The 16,587-nt window shown below is 41.6% G+C and overlaps 1 protein-coding gene across 1 annotated transcript in view; it reads left to right on the top strand.

Annotated features, from left to right (window-relative positions):
• The window catches only part of cstf3 (cleavage stimulation factor, 3' pre-RNA, subunit 3), a 102,755-nt gene that overhangs the window by 82,268 nt on the left and 3,900 nt on the right, over positions 1 to 16,587 (top strand). Inside the window, exons 9-19 of the mRNA XM_068046586.1 lie at positions 1,602 to 1,679; positions 1,796 to 1,958; positions 2,562 to 2,671; positions 4,605 to 4,721; positions 4,841 to 4,915; positions 5,736 to 5,879; positions 5,969 to 6,071; positions 7,909 to 7,978; positions 9,971 to 10,166; positions 12,579 to 12,732; positions 12,946 to 13,040. Of these exons, the coding sequence (XP_067902687.1) occupies positions 1,602 to 1,679; positions 1,796 to 1,958; positions 2,562 to 2,671; positions 4,605 to 4,721; positions 4,841 to 4,915; positions 5,736 to 5,879; positions 5,969 to 6,071; positions 7,909 to 7,978; positions 9,971 to 10,166; positions 12,579 to 12,732; positions 12,946 to 13,040 (1,305 nt within the window). The remainder of the gene's footprint in view (positions 1 to 1,601; positions 1,680 to 1,795; positions 1,959 to 2,561; positions 2,672 to 4,604; positions 4,722 to 4,840; positions 4,916 to 5,735; positions 5,880 to 5,968; positions 6,072 to 7,908; positions 7,979 to 9,970; positions 10,167 to 12,578; positions 12,733 to 12,945; positions 13,041 to 16,587) is intronic.

Here is a 16,587-nt window from a genome sequence, read left to right on the forward strand (position 1 = left end):
TGCCCACATAGTTGCCCTTATTCATGTTTAAAATACTAGTCTTAGACCCACTCTTCTCTCTTTCAAACTGGATGTAAAATTCAATCATATTGTGGTCACTGCTACCTAGAGGTGCCTTTACGCTGAGGTCATTAATTAATCCTGTCATATTACACAATACCAAGCCTAATATAACCTGCTCTCTGGTTAGTTCCAGAACCTGCTACTCTATCTCGAAAGCATTTTATGAACTCCTCATCCAGGTTACTATTGCCAATCTGATTTTTCCAGTTTATATGTAGATTAAAATCACCCATAATTATTGCCATAATCATATCCTTTCAATTTTTTCTCCTTCAGGTATTTATCTAATTTCCTTTTGAAAACTACTATTGAATTTGTATCCACATCTTATGAGGCTGTTCATTCCAAATCCTTTCCACTATCCTGGTGTAAAAACGTTATTGCCTCTGGTTCCTTTGACACTCGCCTTAAATCTGTGTCCTGCAATTATCGACACTTCAGCCATTGGAAACATTTTCTCTTTATTTACTGTATCTAAACATTTCATGATTTTAAACACCTATCAAATCTCCACTTAGCCTTCGCTGCTCTAAGGAGAACAACCTCAGCTTCTCCAGTTTAGCCATCTGTTTGAGAACTGCTGGTTCATTAGTAGGCGATGGTTACCTTTGGATTTCAGTTCAAAACTTAGCTCTCTGCAGGGGGGTTGAGTGCTGTACTGACAGAGCTAAGAAACGCCAAAATCTCTGGTGTGTCAGAACTGTTTTGGGAATCAACACTATGCTATGTCAACAAATGCATTTTTTGTGTAGTTCTTTTTCAGCATTACAGGAATAAGTCATGGAGGCTGAAATTACTCTGTGATATTCAAGAATGAGTTAATACATTTGGATTAAACTTCTCCCCAAAATTTTAAATGGTTCAACATTGCAACCGCAAGAATTTCCTCTGAACATGTCAACTCATTTGGTGCAAGGAGTAACTTCAACCTCTTTACATTTTGCACACATTTTCCCACATTCACTGTGGATTTGATTTTAGTATCATAATGCAACCAGTTATCATGTTGTTAGAGTGCCTTAAAGAGACGACTAGTAGTAGTTTAGGTATCCAAGAGCTGCTACTCGCACTAGAAACTATGAATGCAGTGTCCGATTATTTGGCCTGTTTCTCCATGAATGTGCCATACTAGCCCCATAAAATGAAAGTTGGAAGATGTGCATATTCCATCTGACAACTGCTTTAAGTGAATCTCCACTGCCAAATGCTAACACTACATAGATTTTCAGAACAAAGAGGTTTCTGAAGCGACTTGTGAAATGACTTGCTCCTGCTATGGGATGGAAAAGGTTGATGTAAAGCATGTAACTGTTATTTCAGAATGGAGAGAACAACATATTGAGCATATTTCATTAAAGAAGATTGCCTTAATAAAGGTGTCATGGGATTAAAAAGCCTCTATTTTCATAGTTTGTTAATTAATGGAACTAGCAGCTTTTGCAGAACTACTCATTTAGCTGAGGTGCAACTATAGATACAGAAGTTTTTAATGATGAAAGAAAACAGCTAGTTGAATGTTGTGATCTGTTCCTCCATAGAGCATCAATATTCACCTGGCTAAGAAAATGATTGAAGATCGTAGCAGAGATTACATGAATGCTCGACGAGTGGCAAAGGTATTCCTGTTTTCCTTCACAACACTTGTGTCTTAAGTTGCTGGAAACTAGAAAAATTTTAAAAGCTGAGAGTCTGATTTTTTTTGTAAACCGGACTTTTGTGCCTTTGTATACAGGAATACGAGACGGTCATGAAAGGTCTGGATCGCAATGCGCCATCAGTCCCACCGCAGAACAGCCCACAGGAAGCACAACAGGTCGACATGTGGAAGAAGTATATCCAATGGGAAAAAAGTAACCCACTTCGCACAGAAGACCAAACACTAATCACTAAACGAGGTGAGACTACTTAACAGGGCCAGTGCAGTATTACTCAAAGGCAGTCCAAAAACAGATTAATTGGTCATTCATTTCACTGCTATTTGAGGGATTTTGCTGTGCACAAGATGGCTGCCATATTTGTTTACATAACGGTCATTGCAATGAGCTCTGGAATTCCCTCCCGAAATCTCTGCCTCTCCGTCCTCCTTTAAGACGCTCCTTAAAACATACCTCGTTGATTAAGTTTTTGATCACCTGTCCTAATATCTCCTTATGTGGCTCAGTGTCAAATTTTGTTTGATAATGTTCCTGTGAAGCACCTTGGGATATTTTACTATGTTAGAGATACTATATAAATGCAAGTTATTGTTGTACTACTGAAGTATTGTGTTGTCTGTAAAGCTCTTTGGGATATCTTAGAAGGACATTACAAGGTGCTTATATAAATTGGATGGCTTTTTAACATAGGAAAAAAGGTAGGAGTCGATACAAATTCTGTTTAAAAATAGTTATCTGAAAATAAAGCGCCATTATCGATGTTCACATGGTAGGAAAGAACTGCTATAGAAGTGACACAACATTTATATAGATTCTAAAGAATTGTATGTGTCTTTGTTGCAGTTATGTTTGCCTACGAACAATGTCTGCTGGTTTTAGGACATCATCCTGACATCTGGTATGAAGCTGCCCAGTACCTGGAGCAATCAAGCAAATTGCTAGCAGAAAAGGGGGTAAGCTAGTACGTGGTCAATTCTGCCAAATGATCTGTGCATCTTGTTCAATTCAACCAAATCACAATTAATAGAATGTGACAAACTTTGTAATTTTTTTGTTCACTCATGGGATGTGGGTGTTGAATACCCTAAAACGCCACTTAGGAGAGAAATATTGTTCCTATTTTAATGGAGAGTACTGGAGAAATAATTTGTTTTACAGAACTGGTTAATATAACTTGGGCTTTCCTGAGGCCATTACTTAATGAATTCCACAGCCTGGAACACGATAATCAACTGCGCGGAAAATTTAAAAGAACCTGTCATTAACACCCCGTGTTGCAGCATGCATCATGGTTTGTGGAAAAACTAACCTGACAACTACATGTCTTGATCAACAGTGGTGGATTATGGCTAGTGATGTTTGAATCTCCTTAGCAACTATTAATAATATTTGTATTACCAACTGCCCTGAGCATCTGCCTTCCAATGGTCAACCCCTTCATTCTGGCCCATTGGCTTACTGTCTCCCAGCATGTTTCTCTGTTGGCATCCAATCTTTTCTTGGTGACTTTTTATTTCGATGTTTCCTTCCCAATGTTATTTTATTCCTTCATGGGATGTGGGTATCACTGTCAAGGCCAGTATTTATTACCCATCTCTAATTGCCCTTGAACTGCTGCAGGCCATGTGATGTAGGTACACTCGCAGTGATGTTAGAGAGTGGGGAGTGTTAATTGTATATAAATTATTTGATTATGTGCAAGTGGAAGGGTGTTAATTGGGGTCTTGAGCACTTATAAGCCGACACTCACTGAGACTGGTGTAAGGTTTTGGAGTGAGGAGCTACATGTCTGTAATCCTTTTACTCTGCACAATCAACGTGAAACTGAGTAAAGACAGGCTCCAGCCTTATCTTTCCATAACAAGCTTTCTGGGGTTGAACAGGGAGTTCCAGGATTTTGACCAAGTGAAAGTGAAAGAATGCTGATAGAGTTTCAAGTCAGGAGGGTGTGTGGTTTGGAGGGGAACTTGCAGGTGGTGGTGTTCCCATGCAGCTGCTGCCCTTGTCCTTCTAGGTGGTAGCGGTTGCAGATTTGGAAGATGCTGTCGAAGAAACATTGGCGAGTTGCTGCAGTGAACCTTATAGATAGTACATGTGGTTCTTATTCACAGTTGTCGTTTATCCAGTAGTTTAAGACCTGTACAGACCCCAATGATTATCAGGAACACAATTTGCCCACTATGTATGTTGCCCAATATAACTGGAAATGATTTCTCTGATTTCCACACCCCACCACATCACACTAGCATTGTTCTCCGATTTCCTCTCCCCATTCCATTTACATAGTGAGGTTAACTCCCTATCTCTGCAACCTCCTGCAGCCCCTCATCCCTCGGAGACATCCACATTCCTCCAGTTCTGGCCTCTTGCTCATCCCTGATTTTATCTGCTCCACCTTTGGTGGCTGTGCTTTCAGCTGTCTAGACCCTAAACTCTGGAATTCACTTCCTAAACTTCTCTGCCTCTCTACCTGTCTCTCCTTTAAGGTACTCTTTAAAACGTACCTCTTTGACCAAACTTTTGGTCACTTGCCCTAATATCTCTTCATGTGTCTTGGTGTCACAGTTTGTTTTATAACACTCCTGTGACGTGCCTTTGGATGCTTTACTACATTAAAGGCACTATATAAATGCAAGTTATTGTTACATCCAAGCAGATGTTTTAAAAAACCCTCATCAGGTTGTCGAGAGCCGATTTGTGTCACAAACATGGTTTATTTTCCATAGCCCTGCTGTATATCTTCTATACTAACATTTTCATGGTGCATTGCTGGTATTTTTTTGAGCTCACAGATCTTTCACATAATTGTCTAAGAATTCCTGCTGTGCAGATGATCAGCGATGATTCATTAGGTGAGATTTTGTAATACATATTGCTCTGTGGCAGGACATGAACAATGCAAAGCTGTTCAGCGATGAGGCTGCAAATATCTATGAGAGAGCCATCAGCACTTTGTTAAAGAAGAACATGCTGCTTTATTTTGCTTATGCAGACTATGAAGAAGTGAGTAGTGATCATGCTGTCCTCTAGTATGTAAAATGTACACTACCTTAATTTTTACTTCCTGCTCCCTGTCATATTTTACTCGTATAGTTAATGGGCACACTTCTGTTTTTTTCAAGAGTCGGATGAAATATGAAAAGGTACACAGCATATACAATAGGCTGTTGGCTATTGAAGATATCGATCCAACGTTGGTGAGTGTTACTTTTGTTTAAATTTATGAATAAGAATAATGGCTTTTATCTATAGAGGGAGATTTATTTTTTTTAAAAAGGGAAAGAGTTGGGGATGACAATGAAGTCCACGCTAGAAGTGGAAATGAGAGGCGCATCCACTTTTGGCTGGAGAAAGTGGGTAGGAATATGGGAAGGAACATAGAAACAGGAGTAGGCCATTCGGCCCCTCGAGCCAGTTCCACCATTCAATTAGATCATGGCTCATTTGTAACTTAACCCCATTTGCTGCCTTGGTTCTGTAACCCTTAATAACCTTACCTAACAAAAATCTATGGTAGTTGAGCTGAGCACTTAACCAACTTGTCATCTTATTTAATTCCGTCTGTTTTTTTAAAAGAAATTGCCCTTCCCATGGATTTGTTAATGCTCAGTATGATTTTAGAGCTACAGTAGCTACTCTACAGTTTCTCCAGTGCCACCAGTTTTCCAATACCTCACCCGGGTAACAATTCTTCATATCTGAGCCGGGACAGTGACTGTCAGTGGGCTATCTAACCTTGGGATGCATCACACTCAACCCTTTGCTTCCATGAGTTCCAGGAGGTTTACAGTACAGCATACTGTAGTGGAAAACTCATCAGATATCTCCACGCTTCCTAATCTGGGAATATTGAGGACAATTACTAGTGCCTCTACTGGCAGAGATTAGCTAAATTAGCACAGGCTAGGAATGGACATGGAATCTTCCTGGTTCAGGACCAATCACACTTTTAATTTTTAACCGAGGAGCATGTGATTTTTTAAAATATAAATTAATGTTTTGTTGTTTGCATTGAAGGTTTACATCCAATACATGAAATTTGCAAGGAGAGCAGAGGGTATTAAGTCTGGCCGATCCATATTTAAGAAAGCAAGAGAAGATCCCAGAACACGCCATCATGTCTATGTGTCTGCTGCACTAATGGAATACTACTGCAGTAAGGTGTGCTCTAGTTCTGTCCTGAAGTTAACAGCTCTGCAAATGTATGATGAGGTTCCCAGTACGTAACTGCTTTCTCTGTTCCTTTTCAGGACAAGGCGGTAGCCTTCAAGATATTTGAGTTGGGTTTAAAGAAGTACGGGGACATTCCAGAATACATATTGGCTTACATTGACTATCTTTCTCATCTTAATGGTAAGAACTGGATCCCATTTGCAGCTGTCCGTCTTTTCTCAGACATGTGAGAAAAGGCCATTGACAAATGTGCCGGCTTTTGATAATTGTGTTGGAACAAGTTGGTTAATGTTATGCTTTGTGAGCTATAGTGGGACTGCAACCTGAAACCAAGCCTATAGGATTTTCTGGGTCTTTCCAGCGATCGGCCTCAGTGCATCCCAGCAGGTTTCACCTTGCAGCCAGCAACAGGAGGCCTGCAGGCCAAGAGACAGGTTTTGCACAATATGAAAGCAGCTTTAGAATTATCGTGACTAAAAATGGAAAAGAGAACATTTTTAGGTATCCTATCGTACATCACTGTACAGTAATACACTGAGCAACAACTACAACAAGGTGCATTTCTATAGCACCTTTAATGTAATTAAAGTGCCTGAAGCCGTGAGAAAGATGACCAAGTGATAGAGGATATAGAGAGCTGGCCAAAAGGCAGAGTCAAAAAAGTGTCGATTTGAGGCTACTTTACAATGGCAGAGAAAGAAAGGAAGGCAAGGCATTTTAAGGAGCAAGTTCCAAAGGGTGGGACTCAGACAGCTGTAAGTTCTGTCACCAAGTGAGGCACAATAGGAGTGATAGATGCAACAGGAGCCCAGGATTGGAGGTTTGCAGCTATTTTGTAAATATTCTGCTAGCAAAGCTTCAGTAAATATTCTACATTGTGGTTTGTTTTCGGAAATGGAGAGATTGGAGGACAACAAGGACAGGGAATGGGAATTGAGACCGAGCAATGAAGGCATGAATAGAAGTTTTCAATGATGGAAGAGGTGAGATAGGACAACGTGGCAGAAGTGAAAGTACGCAGTCTTAACGATGGGACAAAATTTGGGTTTGAAGCTCATTCCTGGATTGAAAGAGACACTGGTTCAACTTAATTGAGAAAACAGGGAGGAGATAGAATCCCAAGCAAGGGTACGGAGTATGTGGAAGGCACCAAGTAAGGTGGCTTTAATCTTCCCTGAGGTTCTCGCTCATCTTTGACTTGATATCATATAGGTAGCTTGACAACACAAAGGTTGTAGAATCAAGGATGGTGATGGGCAGGTAATGCTTGGATCCATTGGCATCCATATGGAAGGTGACCCCATGACTGCTGATGTTTCCCAAGAGCTGGAAATAACCAAGGAAAGAAATTTATATAATATGAATACCAGAACTGTTCACAGTACTCCCAAGTGTCATCTAACCCAAGGTTCTATACAAGCTTAATATAACTTCACTGGTTTTCAATTCTGTTCCTCTAGAAATGAGCCTCGGTGTTTGGTTTGGTTCTTTCAATGGCCTTATTACCCTGTGATCTGCCCATTAATTTTTTTCTTGATGGCTTGGAGGCAGGTTCAGTTTCACTCTGGGAGGCAGGGACCTCCTCTGACCCCGTGAACTTTGGCTGGGAGTCATGCCTCCTGGCACTTACATTGAGACGCGCTGATCCACGGATCTGTGTGGTCAGCACATTTTGGAAGTAAGAATAGGAAAAGGAAGGACCCGTTAACTGGTACAATCTTAAATGGAGTAGAGAAGCAGAGGGACTTGGGACAATAAAGGTGGCAGTGCAATTAGATGATGCTATAAAAGTTGCTTCGAAAGAGTGGATCTGGTGTGGGATTAATTTAGGAGGCTTATGTGGAGAAGTGCTCTGCCACAGACATAATGGGCTGAAACAATCTGAATTCTGAAGATAATCTTTTATGTACTTAAAAAAAAGCTACAGAAACAGGGAAGAGGAAATGAAAGATTAAAATGTCCTGTCACAGTCTCTGCACAGCAGCTTGTGTATAACTACATTTCCTCTACATTTCAGAGGATAATAATACCAGAGTTTTGTTTGAACGTGTTCTGACATCCGGATCCTTACCACCTGAGAAATCTGGGTAATATTCCTATCCTTAAAGATTAAATCAGCATGTGTAAAGTTAAATGTTTTTTAAAAATTTTAAAAGTATGATTTTTGTCGTGAATCTGATGTGAATTTTATTAGCAAATTATTTAGTATGTAGCAATCTTCCTGATTTAATAAAAGTTTTTTTTTAAGAAAGTTTTCCAAAATAAACTTGAGATTATGTCTTGCCTTCTCCAGTTTTGGAATGTTATAGTATAAAGTATTCAATACTAGCAGGCACAGTCAACTCCTCTTAATTCAAATTATCTGTTTAGCACAAATAAATGGCTGAGTTAGCATGAGTAGCCTGCATGTACTCTGAGGGTCAAAAACAGTTTTTAAAATTCATTTTCATGGGATGTGGGCATCGCTGGCAAGGCTAGAATTTATTGTCCATCCCTAATTTCCCTTGAGAAAGTGGTGGTGAGCTGCCTTCTTGAACTGCTGCAATCCATATGATGCAGGTACGCCCACAGTGCTGTTAGAGAGAGTGTTCCAGGATTTTGATCCAGTGACAGTGAAGGAACGGCAATATATTTCCAAGTCAGGATGGTGTGTGGCTTGGAGGGGAACTTGCAGGTGGTGGTGTTCCCATGCATCTGCTGCCCTTGTCCTTCTAGGTGGTAGAGGTCGCGGGTTTGGAAGGTGCTGTCGAAGGAGGCATGGTTTGTTGCTGCAGTGCACATTGTAGATGGTACACACTGCAGCCACTGTGCACTGTTGGTGGAAGGAGTGAATGTTGAAGGTGGTGGATGGGATGCCAATCAAGTGAATTATTTTGTCCTGGATGGTGTCAAACATCTTGTGTTGTTGGAGCTGCACCCATCCAGGCAAGGAGTATTCCATCGCACTCCTAACCTGTGCCTTGTAGATGGTGGACAGGCTTTGGGGAGTCGGGAGGTAGGTTATTCACTGCAGAATTCCCAGTCTCTGACCTATACACTGGGATCAAAATATATCGATGACAGACCCATTCACGGTCATTTCTTGGGCCTTGGGCTAATTCCTGCTAATTCATGGAGCAACTCAAAATAAACACCCCAAATAGTGAGTGATAATCCCGTGTGTAAAATGTCATCATTAACTGACGGCAGTTGGACAAGCCTCACTCTTTCATTTTAAATGAAAAGTTCTTCCTCCCCTTTAGTGCTATGGGCAATCACTGAAATTAAATTCAAACCATTGTCTTTCTCATCACAGCCTGCTGCTCCACATAACGTGCCATTGGGGGAACAAAGCTTGCCTAAATCATTTTTTAAAAAATAATTTCATATTTTGATAGTTTCTCCCTAGCTGCTCTGTTTCCACTGGCAAGAGAGTCAGTAACCAGGGGACAAGGATTTAAGATAATTGGCAAAAAGAACCAGAGGAGATAAGTTTTTTTTTAAACATGTCGAGTTATTGTGATCTGGAATGCACTGCTTGAAAGGGCGGTGGAAGCAGATGCAATAGTAACTTTCAAAAGAGAATTGGATGAATACTTGAAAAGAAAAATTTGCAGGGTTATGGGGAAAGAGCAGGGGAATGAGATTAATTGGATGGCTGTTCAAAAACGACATAGGAGGCATGATGAGTCGAATGGCCTCCTTTATGCTTCTGTTCTATAAGTTTTTATTTAAATGTTTGAAGTGACAATTGATGCAGGTTATCACTATGGTCTAACGTTAACTCAAATTTGTCTTGATTGGAAAATTCAAAAGAATTTTGTAGTTTTGAAAGGGAGAGTTGAAGATTTGGAAGTGGTGTAAACGACTTGACATGTACTTTCTGATGGGGTGATTGCTGGATTCTGCTGTCAGCACTGCTTCTGTCATGGTCTTTGCTGAAAATTTGGATGTACTGCCAGGAAGACGCAGTATGAGAGAGCTACTGCATTTTCAGCATGCATTATTGGCAATGAGGAGTATGCAGGAAGCTCAGATCTTCCTCTATTATGACTACCTTAATTCTAGTTTTTCCATTTTTGCCCCTGTCAAAATTACAGAGAGATCTGGGCACGATTCTTGGCTTTTGAAAGTAACATTGGAGATCTAGCCAGTATCCTGAAAGTGGAAAAGAGGAGATTTGCTGCTTTTAAGGAGGAATATGAAGGAAAGGAAACAGCCTTACTAGTGGACAGATACAAGTTCATGGACCTGTTTCCCTGTTCAAACAGTGAACTTAAAGCTCTTGGATATAAGGTGTGTTCTTTTCCACTGTTATATATCATTTCTTCCTGCCCTCTATCACGTGTCAGGATGTGGTTATATTCATGTTTTTATCTTAACATTGGCATCAGTTTTGCGAGTCAGTTTCCCAACTATGCCAGCTATCCCCAATACAACATTTGATTCAATATTTATTAATGTCATCAACCCAGTCCCTTCTGATTTGTTTGGCCCAGCTTCTCTCAGACTAAACTTGCTGAGCCCTCAGAGGACGTATTCCGCTGCAAATTAGGATCACTGCAGTTACCTGAGGTCATGAGAACCATCCTTACCTTTAGAATAAGTTCAACAAGCCTTCTTCATGTATGATGGTAAATCAGACCTTGTTCTTCATTTAATGCTTACTTACCACTACCTAATTGCCATAAATGACTATAAGTGGTACTCCAAACTTGAAAGATAAGTCTGATTGATCAGTCATTAATGGAGGAGAATACTAAAGAAGATGATAAACGTTTCAGGATTTTAGACAACGGTGCCACAGTTAACTGAAAGTGCCCTGAATTGTAAAGGACAGCACAACAGATCTCTTCATCCTACGTTGCACAGGTGACTAAGTAGGCTTATCTTGAAGGCTTTTCTGCTTCATCCACAGCACTGAGATCATCCTGATGACTATAACCTTGGTAGGCGATCCCTCCTTGTTCTCCAAAAATCTTTGCATCCTTTGACACAGTTGAGTATTCCATCCTTCCACATGTCCATTGCTGTTTCTTGGTTCCATTCCTATCTGTCATGAAATAATCAGTTTATCTCCCCTCACTCGAAAAGGTTTCTTCAGGTGTGCCTCATCTTCTGCCTCCTCCACTTCCTTATCTAGTTTGCTGTCTCCTACCAGCATTGGGCATGCATGTGGACTTTGCCTGCAGATGAGATATGGACAATTTACCTATCCACCACTGCCCCTGACTCAATCACTACCACAATGCTATCTGTTTGCCCTGTTTGTAATCAGCCGGAAACGTTCCAGCTAAACATCAGTGAGTTTGACTCTCGCCAGAAATCTCTGCCTCAGAAAGTGGTGGAGGCGGGGTCACTGAATATTTTTAAGGCGGCGTTAGACAGATTCTTGTTAGGCAACGGAATCAAAGGTTATGGGGGGGTAGACGGGAGTTTGAAATTCGAGACACAAACAGATCAGCCATGAGCTTATTGAATGGTGGGGCAGGCTCAAGGGGCCAAATGGCCTACTTCTGCTCCTGTTTCGTATGTCCATATTGCACCTTTTGGTCCCATATCTTGACTAATCTCTCTGCCAAACATCAAACCCTACATCTGTTCTATTACCATGTCTATCTGTTAATACCTGCACAACACTATCTGCCAATGTTCTTATCTCACCATTGGCCATCATTGAAACTTTTGACCATTTCGTGGTTTGATTGCACCAACATCCTCCATGTTGGCTTCCTGAATTCCAAACTCCATAAACTCCAGTCATCCTCTGCCCTCTTAGGTAAATCTGAAAACCACATGACACTATTTGACGAACAGGGGAGTTCTTCCTGGTATCCTGGCCAATATTTATCCCTCAACCAACATTACTAAAACAGATTATCTGGTCATTATCACATTGTGGGGCTTGCTGTGCACAAGTTGGCTGACACTTGAATTACAACAGTGACTAGGCTTGAAAAATACTTCATATGTTCTGTCATCTAATGTGACTTCTCTCCCAGTCCCTGCTCAATGTTCTCTGATCTGCTCCTGTAAAACAACCTTGGTATATTCACTACAAGAAGGGGCCAATAAAAGTGTTTTTGTTATACATTTATATTCAACCACAGAAGAAGGTAGCTGTCAGGGGCAAGCAGACGGTTTACTAGAGGTTTGAAGATCTAATTTAAATGTTCTTCTTGAAGAGTTTAGAGGAGCAGTTTTCTAGTTTGGCTGTACTGTTAAGAGTAAAAGTGTGACCTGTTGTATTTTTAAAATTATGCATGGGTTGGACAGGGTAGATTGGAGAAAATGTTTCCACTTGTGGGAGAATTCAAACTCAGGGCCATAAATCCAATAGGGACATAAGGAGAAATTTCTTTATCCAGAGTGGTTGGAATGTGGAACTCGCTATCACAGGGCCTGATTGATGCAAGTAGCTTAGATGCTTTCAAAGGAAACTAGACAAATACATGAGAGAAAAGGGGTTAGAAAGATATGCTGAAAGGCTAAGATGAGGTAGATGGAATGGGAGGAGAATCAGGTGGAGTATAAACACCAGTACAGACTAGTTGGGCCACATGGCCTGTTTCTGTATATTCTATGCAAGATATTGAAACTTGACATAAAACTCTCACATTGAAAGTACTTGAAAAGAAGTAGGAAAACAATGGTTACAGTATTCTGTTGGAATTGTCATGTTAAATAAAAATATTTGCCTGCTTGCAGGATGTTTCTCGAAACAAACTGACTGCCATAATCCCAGACCCTATAGTGACTCCTTCAGCTGTAACTGTAATGAAGGATGAAGTCGATCGGAAGCCAGAGTATCCGAAACCTGATACAAACCAGATGATTCCATTCCAGCCCAGACATTTAGCGCGTAAGTGCAGTTTGATGTTGGTTTTCAGTTGCTGATAACGGGTTTTGACATAACCAGACATTTAGTTAAAATGTTTTTAATTATTGAGTATTTTCATTACGCTGTCATAACAAGTAGCGAGCTACAGTGTCAATGATGCATTGTTTAAGTAGCTTTACTGCAGTAACGCTGTGAGCGCGAAAGGCATACTCATATAGTTTGTTCTTTGTACAGCTCCCGGCCTCCATCCTGTGCCCGGTGGAGTGTTTCCCGTACCTCCAGCTTCTGTGCTACTTATGAAACTGTTACCACCTCCAACCTGTTTCCAGGTAAGTTCCAGGGTCTTTGTCAGTAAATCCAAGCTCAGGTGGGGTCATTTTGACTTTGGGTTAAATGGGGGATACCGCATCAATGGTTAAACCACCCCCCCACCCTCCCCCATTTTCAATTTCATGGTCTTCAATGGGGAGAGATGTAAAACATGGGATGTGGGGGCATAATCCAGTATTACCAAAGTTAAAATGATCCCCAAGGGTCCAGGGATACTCGCCCTGCCTTAAGCTGAGGTACTGCCTGTGTTTGCAATCTGAATGTTTGTCTTTGTTTCTAAAAGCTTCCCAGCCTTTTATGGGCATTTCCATTACCATCGCAAACAGTCAGTGAGACCGTTGCACAATCAGACTTCTGCCTTGTGATATTTCAGCAGTTATGTGCCCAGGCGTTACGTCTTTGTGGATGGCATGGGTGCCATGGAGCCTAATGCCACATGCGAGGTTTAAATCAATGCTCCCCTTCACGTATCTCAGGTTGATGATACTATTGGGTCTTGATCTGCCGAACCACAAAATTCAAACAGGACAAAGCGGCAAGTTTAAAAAACAGAATCTGAGGGCAAGGTGTGCTGCATTGCTTGGGCTCATAATTCACATTGCCAGACCTGAAGCTGGTAATCCATCCTGCAATACAGTGGCAGTGACACCTGTAACCGCTCCCCTCAGTCCTCCTCAAGCGGCCTTTCTCAACATGAAATTCTAGACAAGTGTCAGCAGACTTTTGGACCATGTTAGGTCATCACAGGAGAAGCTGATCCTGCCCTTCCCGATATGCCCACCCACAGGCACTCTCTCTAGCAGGGACCACTGAGCAGCAAGCGGGAATGTGAATCCTGAGTAAGATTTTCCCAACTCCTGCTTTCCTCACCCAGAGATGGTGATGAGGTTGATTATCTCTGCAGAGACTAGGACCCGAACCTGGAACTCTTACTTTCATGGTTTTGTTTTTTTTTGCTTCGTGTGATAACTATAACATTAATATTCTGTGGTGTCAATGGTGAGGACCGGTATATGGAATTTATATTCGACCATTTAATATGCACAATAGCACCATAAATGCATTTTGCAATATACAATTGTCCAGCATTCTGTTATAGAGTGAGGCTACCTCCCTAACTCTAACTTCACCAAGATCTCTGCGCTCCTCCAATTCTGGCCTCTAGCACATTCCACAATTTTTATCCCTCCACCATTGGAGGCTGGGCCTTAAGATTCAGAATTCCAACCCTAAATCTCTACGCCTCTATTTAAGATGCTCCTTAAAACTTACCACTTTAACCAAGCTTTTGGTCACCTGTTCTAATATCTCTTTATGTGGCTCGGTATCAGATTTCATCTGATTAATGCTTCTGTGAAATGCCTTGGGGTGTTTTACTCCACTGTGTGTTACATAAATGCAAGTTTTTGTTGTATGCTAGTGGTTTATTTTTGGAGTATACGGGTGTGCATTTTGTGGTACAGGAAAGGCAACAGCAAAGTGCCAGGGAACACAGTGGGAGCTGATAGTCCTGGGATGGCACCACCTTGGGAGTCAGTCCTTGGCAGTTGATCCTTAGAAGCTCCACCTTCCTGTGCAGAAATGAATTGAACTTGTATGACAATGTTCAGTGGCACTCCTGGCATACTGCACATGGGATGCTGGGAGTTCCTCAGGGGCTAGAACGTCAGGCGTCAGCAACCATTAAAAAGGTGCTGATTAGGGTATTTTTTAAATTTTATTTAGAGATACAGCACTGAAACAGGCCCTTCGGCCCACCGAGTCTGTGCCGACCAACAACCACCCATGTACACTAACCCTGCAGTAATCCCATATTCCCTACCATCTACCTACACTAGGGGCAATTTACCATGGCCAATTTACCCATCAACCTGCAAGTCTTTGACTGTGGGAGGAAACCAGAGTACCCGGCGAAAACCCACGCGGTCACGGGGAGAACTTGAAAACTCCGCACAGGCAGTACCCAGAATCGAACCCGGGTCTCTGGAGTTGTGAGGCTGCAGTGCTAACCACTGCGCCGCCCATGACAATTTTGTCATAAAATACAGGTGGTGAGAATGTAAACTATTCAATTCAATTCAAAAAAAAGTGTCATTAAAAAATCTTATAAGGATACAAAATTCATACCTCAATATAAATGATACGTTCATTAATAAACTCCTAACACAATTTCAATGAAAGGCTATTATGATAGGTAATTGTACAAACTTACAAGACATTGCACAATGATGTTAAAGCTATTGGTTTAGGGTTGTGTGCAAGTTGCTGCTGTCATCTTCTCTTCCTCTGGGTCACTGAGGTTTTGCCTCCCTAATTTGGCAGGGGAGGCTGTGAGGTAGCCATGGGGTGGGCTACACATGCAGGTTAGGGCTGGTGGACTAATAAGGAGAGTTTAGATTGCTTGATATTTCACCAATCCAGGCAAGTGGAGAGTATTCCATCACACTCCTGACTTGTGCCTTGTAGATGGTGGACAGGCTTTGGGGAGTCAGGAGGTGAGTTACTCGCCTCAGGATTCCTAGCCTCTGACCTGCTCTTGTAGCCACGGTATTTATATGGCTATTCCAGTTCAGTTTCTGGTCAATGGTAGCCCCTAGGATGTTGATAGTGGGGGATTCAGTGATGGTAATGCCGTTGAATGTCAAGGGGAGATGGTTAGATTCTCTCTTGTTGTAGATGGTCATTCGCGCCACACAAGTGCCAGGCAATGTTACTTGCCACTTATCAGCCCAAGCCTGGATATTGTCCAGGTCTTGCTGCATTTCTACACAGACTGCTTTAGTATCTGAGGAGTCACGAACGGTTCTGAACATTGTGCAATCATCAGCGAACATCCCCACTTCTGACCTTATGATTGAAGGAAGGTCATTGATGAAGCAGCTGAAGATGGTTAGGCCTAGGACACTACCCTGAGGAACTCCTGCAGTGATGTCCTGGAGCTCAGATAATTGACCTCCAACAACCACAACCATCTTCCTTTGAGCTAGATATGATTCCAGCCAGCGGAGTGTTTTCCCCGATTCAAATTGACCTCAGTTATGCTAGGGTTCCTTGATGCCATACTCAGTCAAATGCTGTCTTGATGTCAAGGGCAGTCACTTTGACCTCACCTCTTGAGTTCAGCTCTTTTGTCCATGTTTAACAGCCCAGTTTTTTTTTTAAATGCCCATTGAAGAATATGCAGGAAGAGGCCATCAAAACAGCTGGTGCAAGTGATTCTTTATTAAGAGGAGGATTGCACTGAGTCAAATCCCCTTCCCCCTTTATTCCCCACCCCCAAACACCCCACCCCATTGGGCTTCCCCTAAAGCATCTATTCCATCCAGGTGCTAAGCAACTGGGGAGTGGTTCAGATATTCCAATCCATTATGAGGAGATTTCTAATCTAAATGTTTCCTGGAGCTTTGCTCCTGTCACTGGCTACATGATCTGGGGACACTAGGTACCAGCATGAAGTCATATATTTGAAAATGAGAATACATTCTAGTGTTGAGAAACGTGAGGTAGAACAATGCAAACAGTGGCTCAGCATATCCTTCCTTAAAG

Source organism: Heterodontus francisci, chromosome 14 (genome assembly GCF_036365525.1).
Source record: "Heterodontus francisci isolate sHetFra1 chromosome 14, sHetFra1.hap1, whole genome shotgun sequence".
Lineage (NCBI taxonomy): Eukaryota > Metazoa > Chordata > Chondrichthyes > Heterodontiformes > Heterodontidae > Heterodontus > Heterodontus francisci.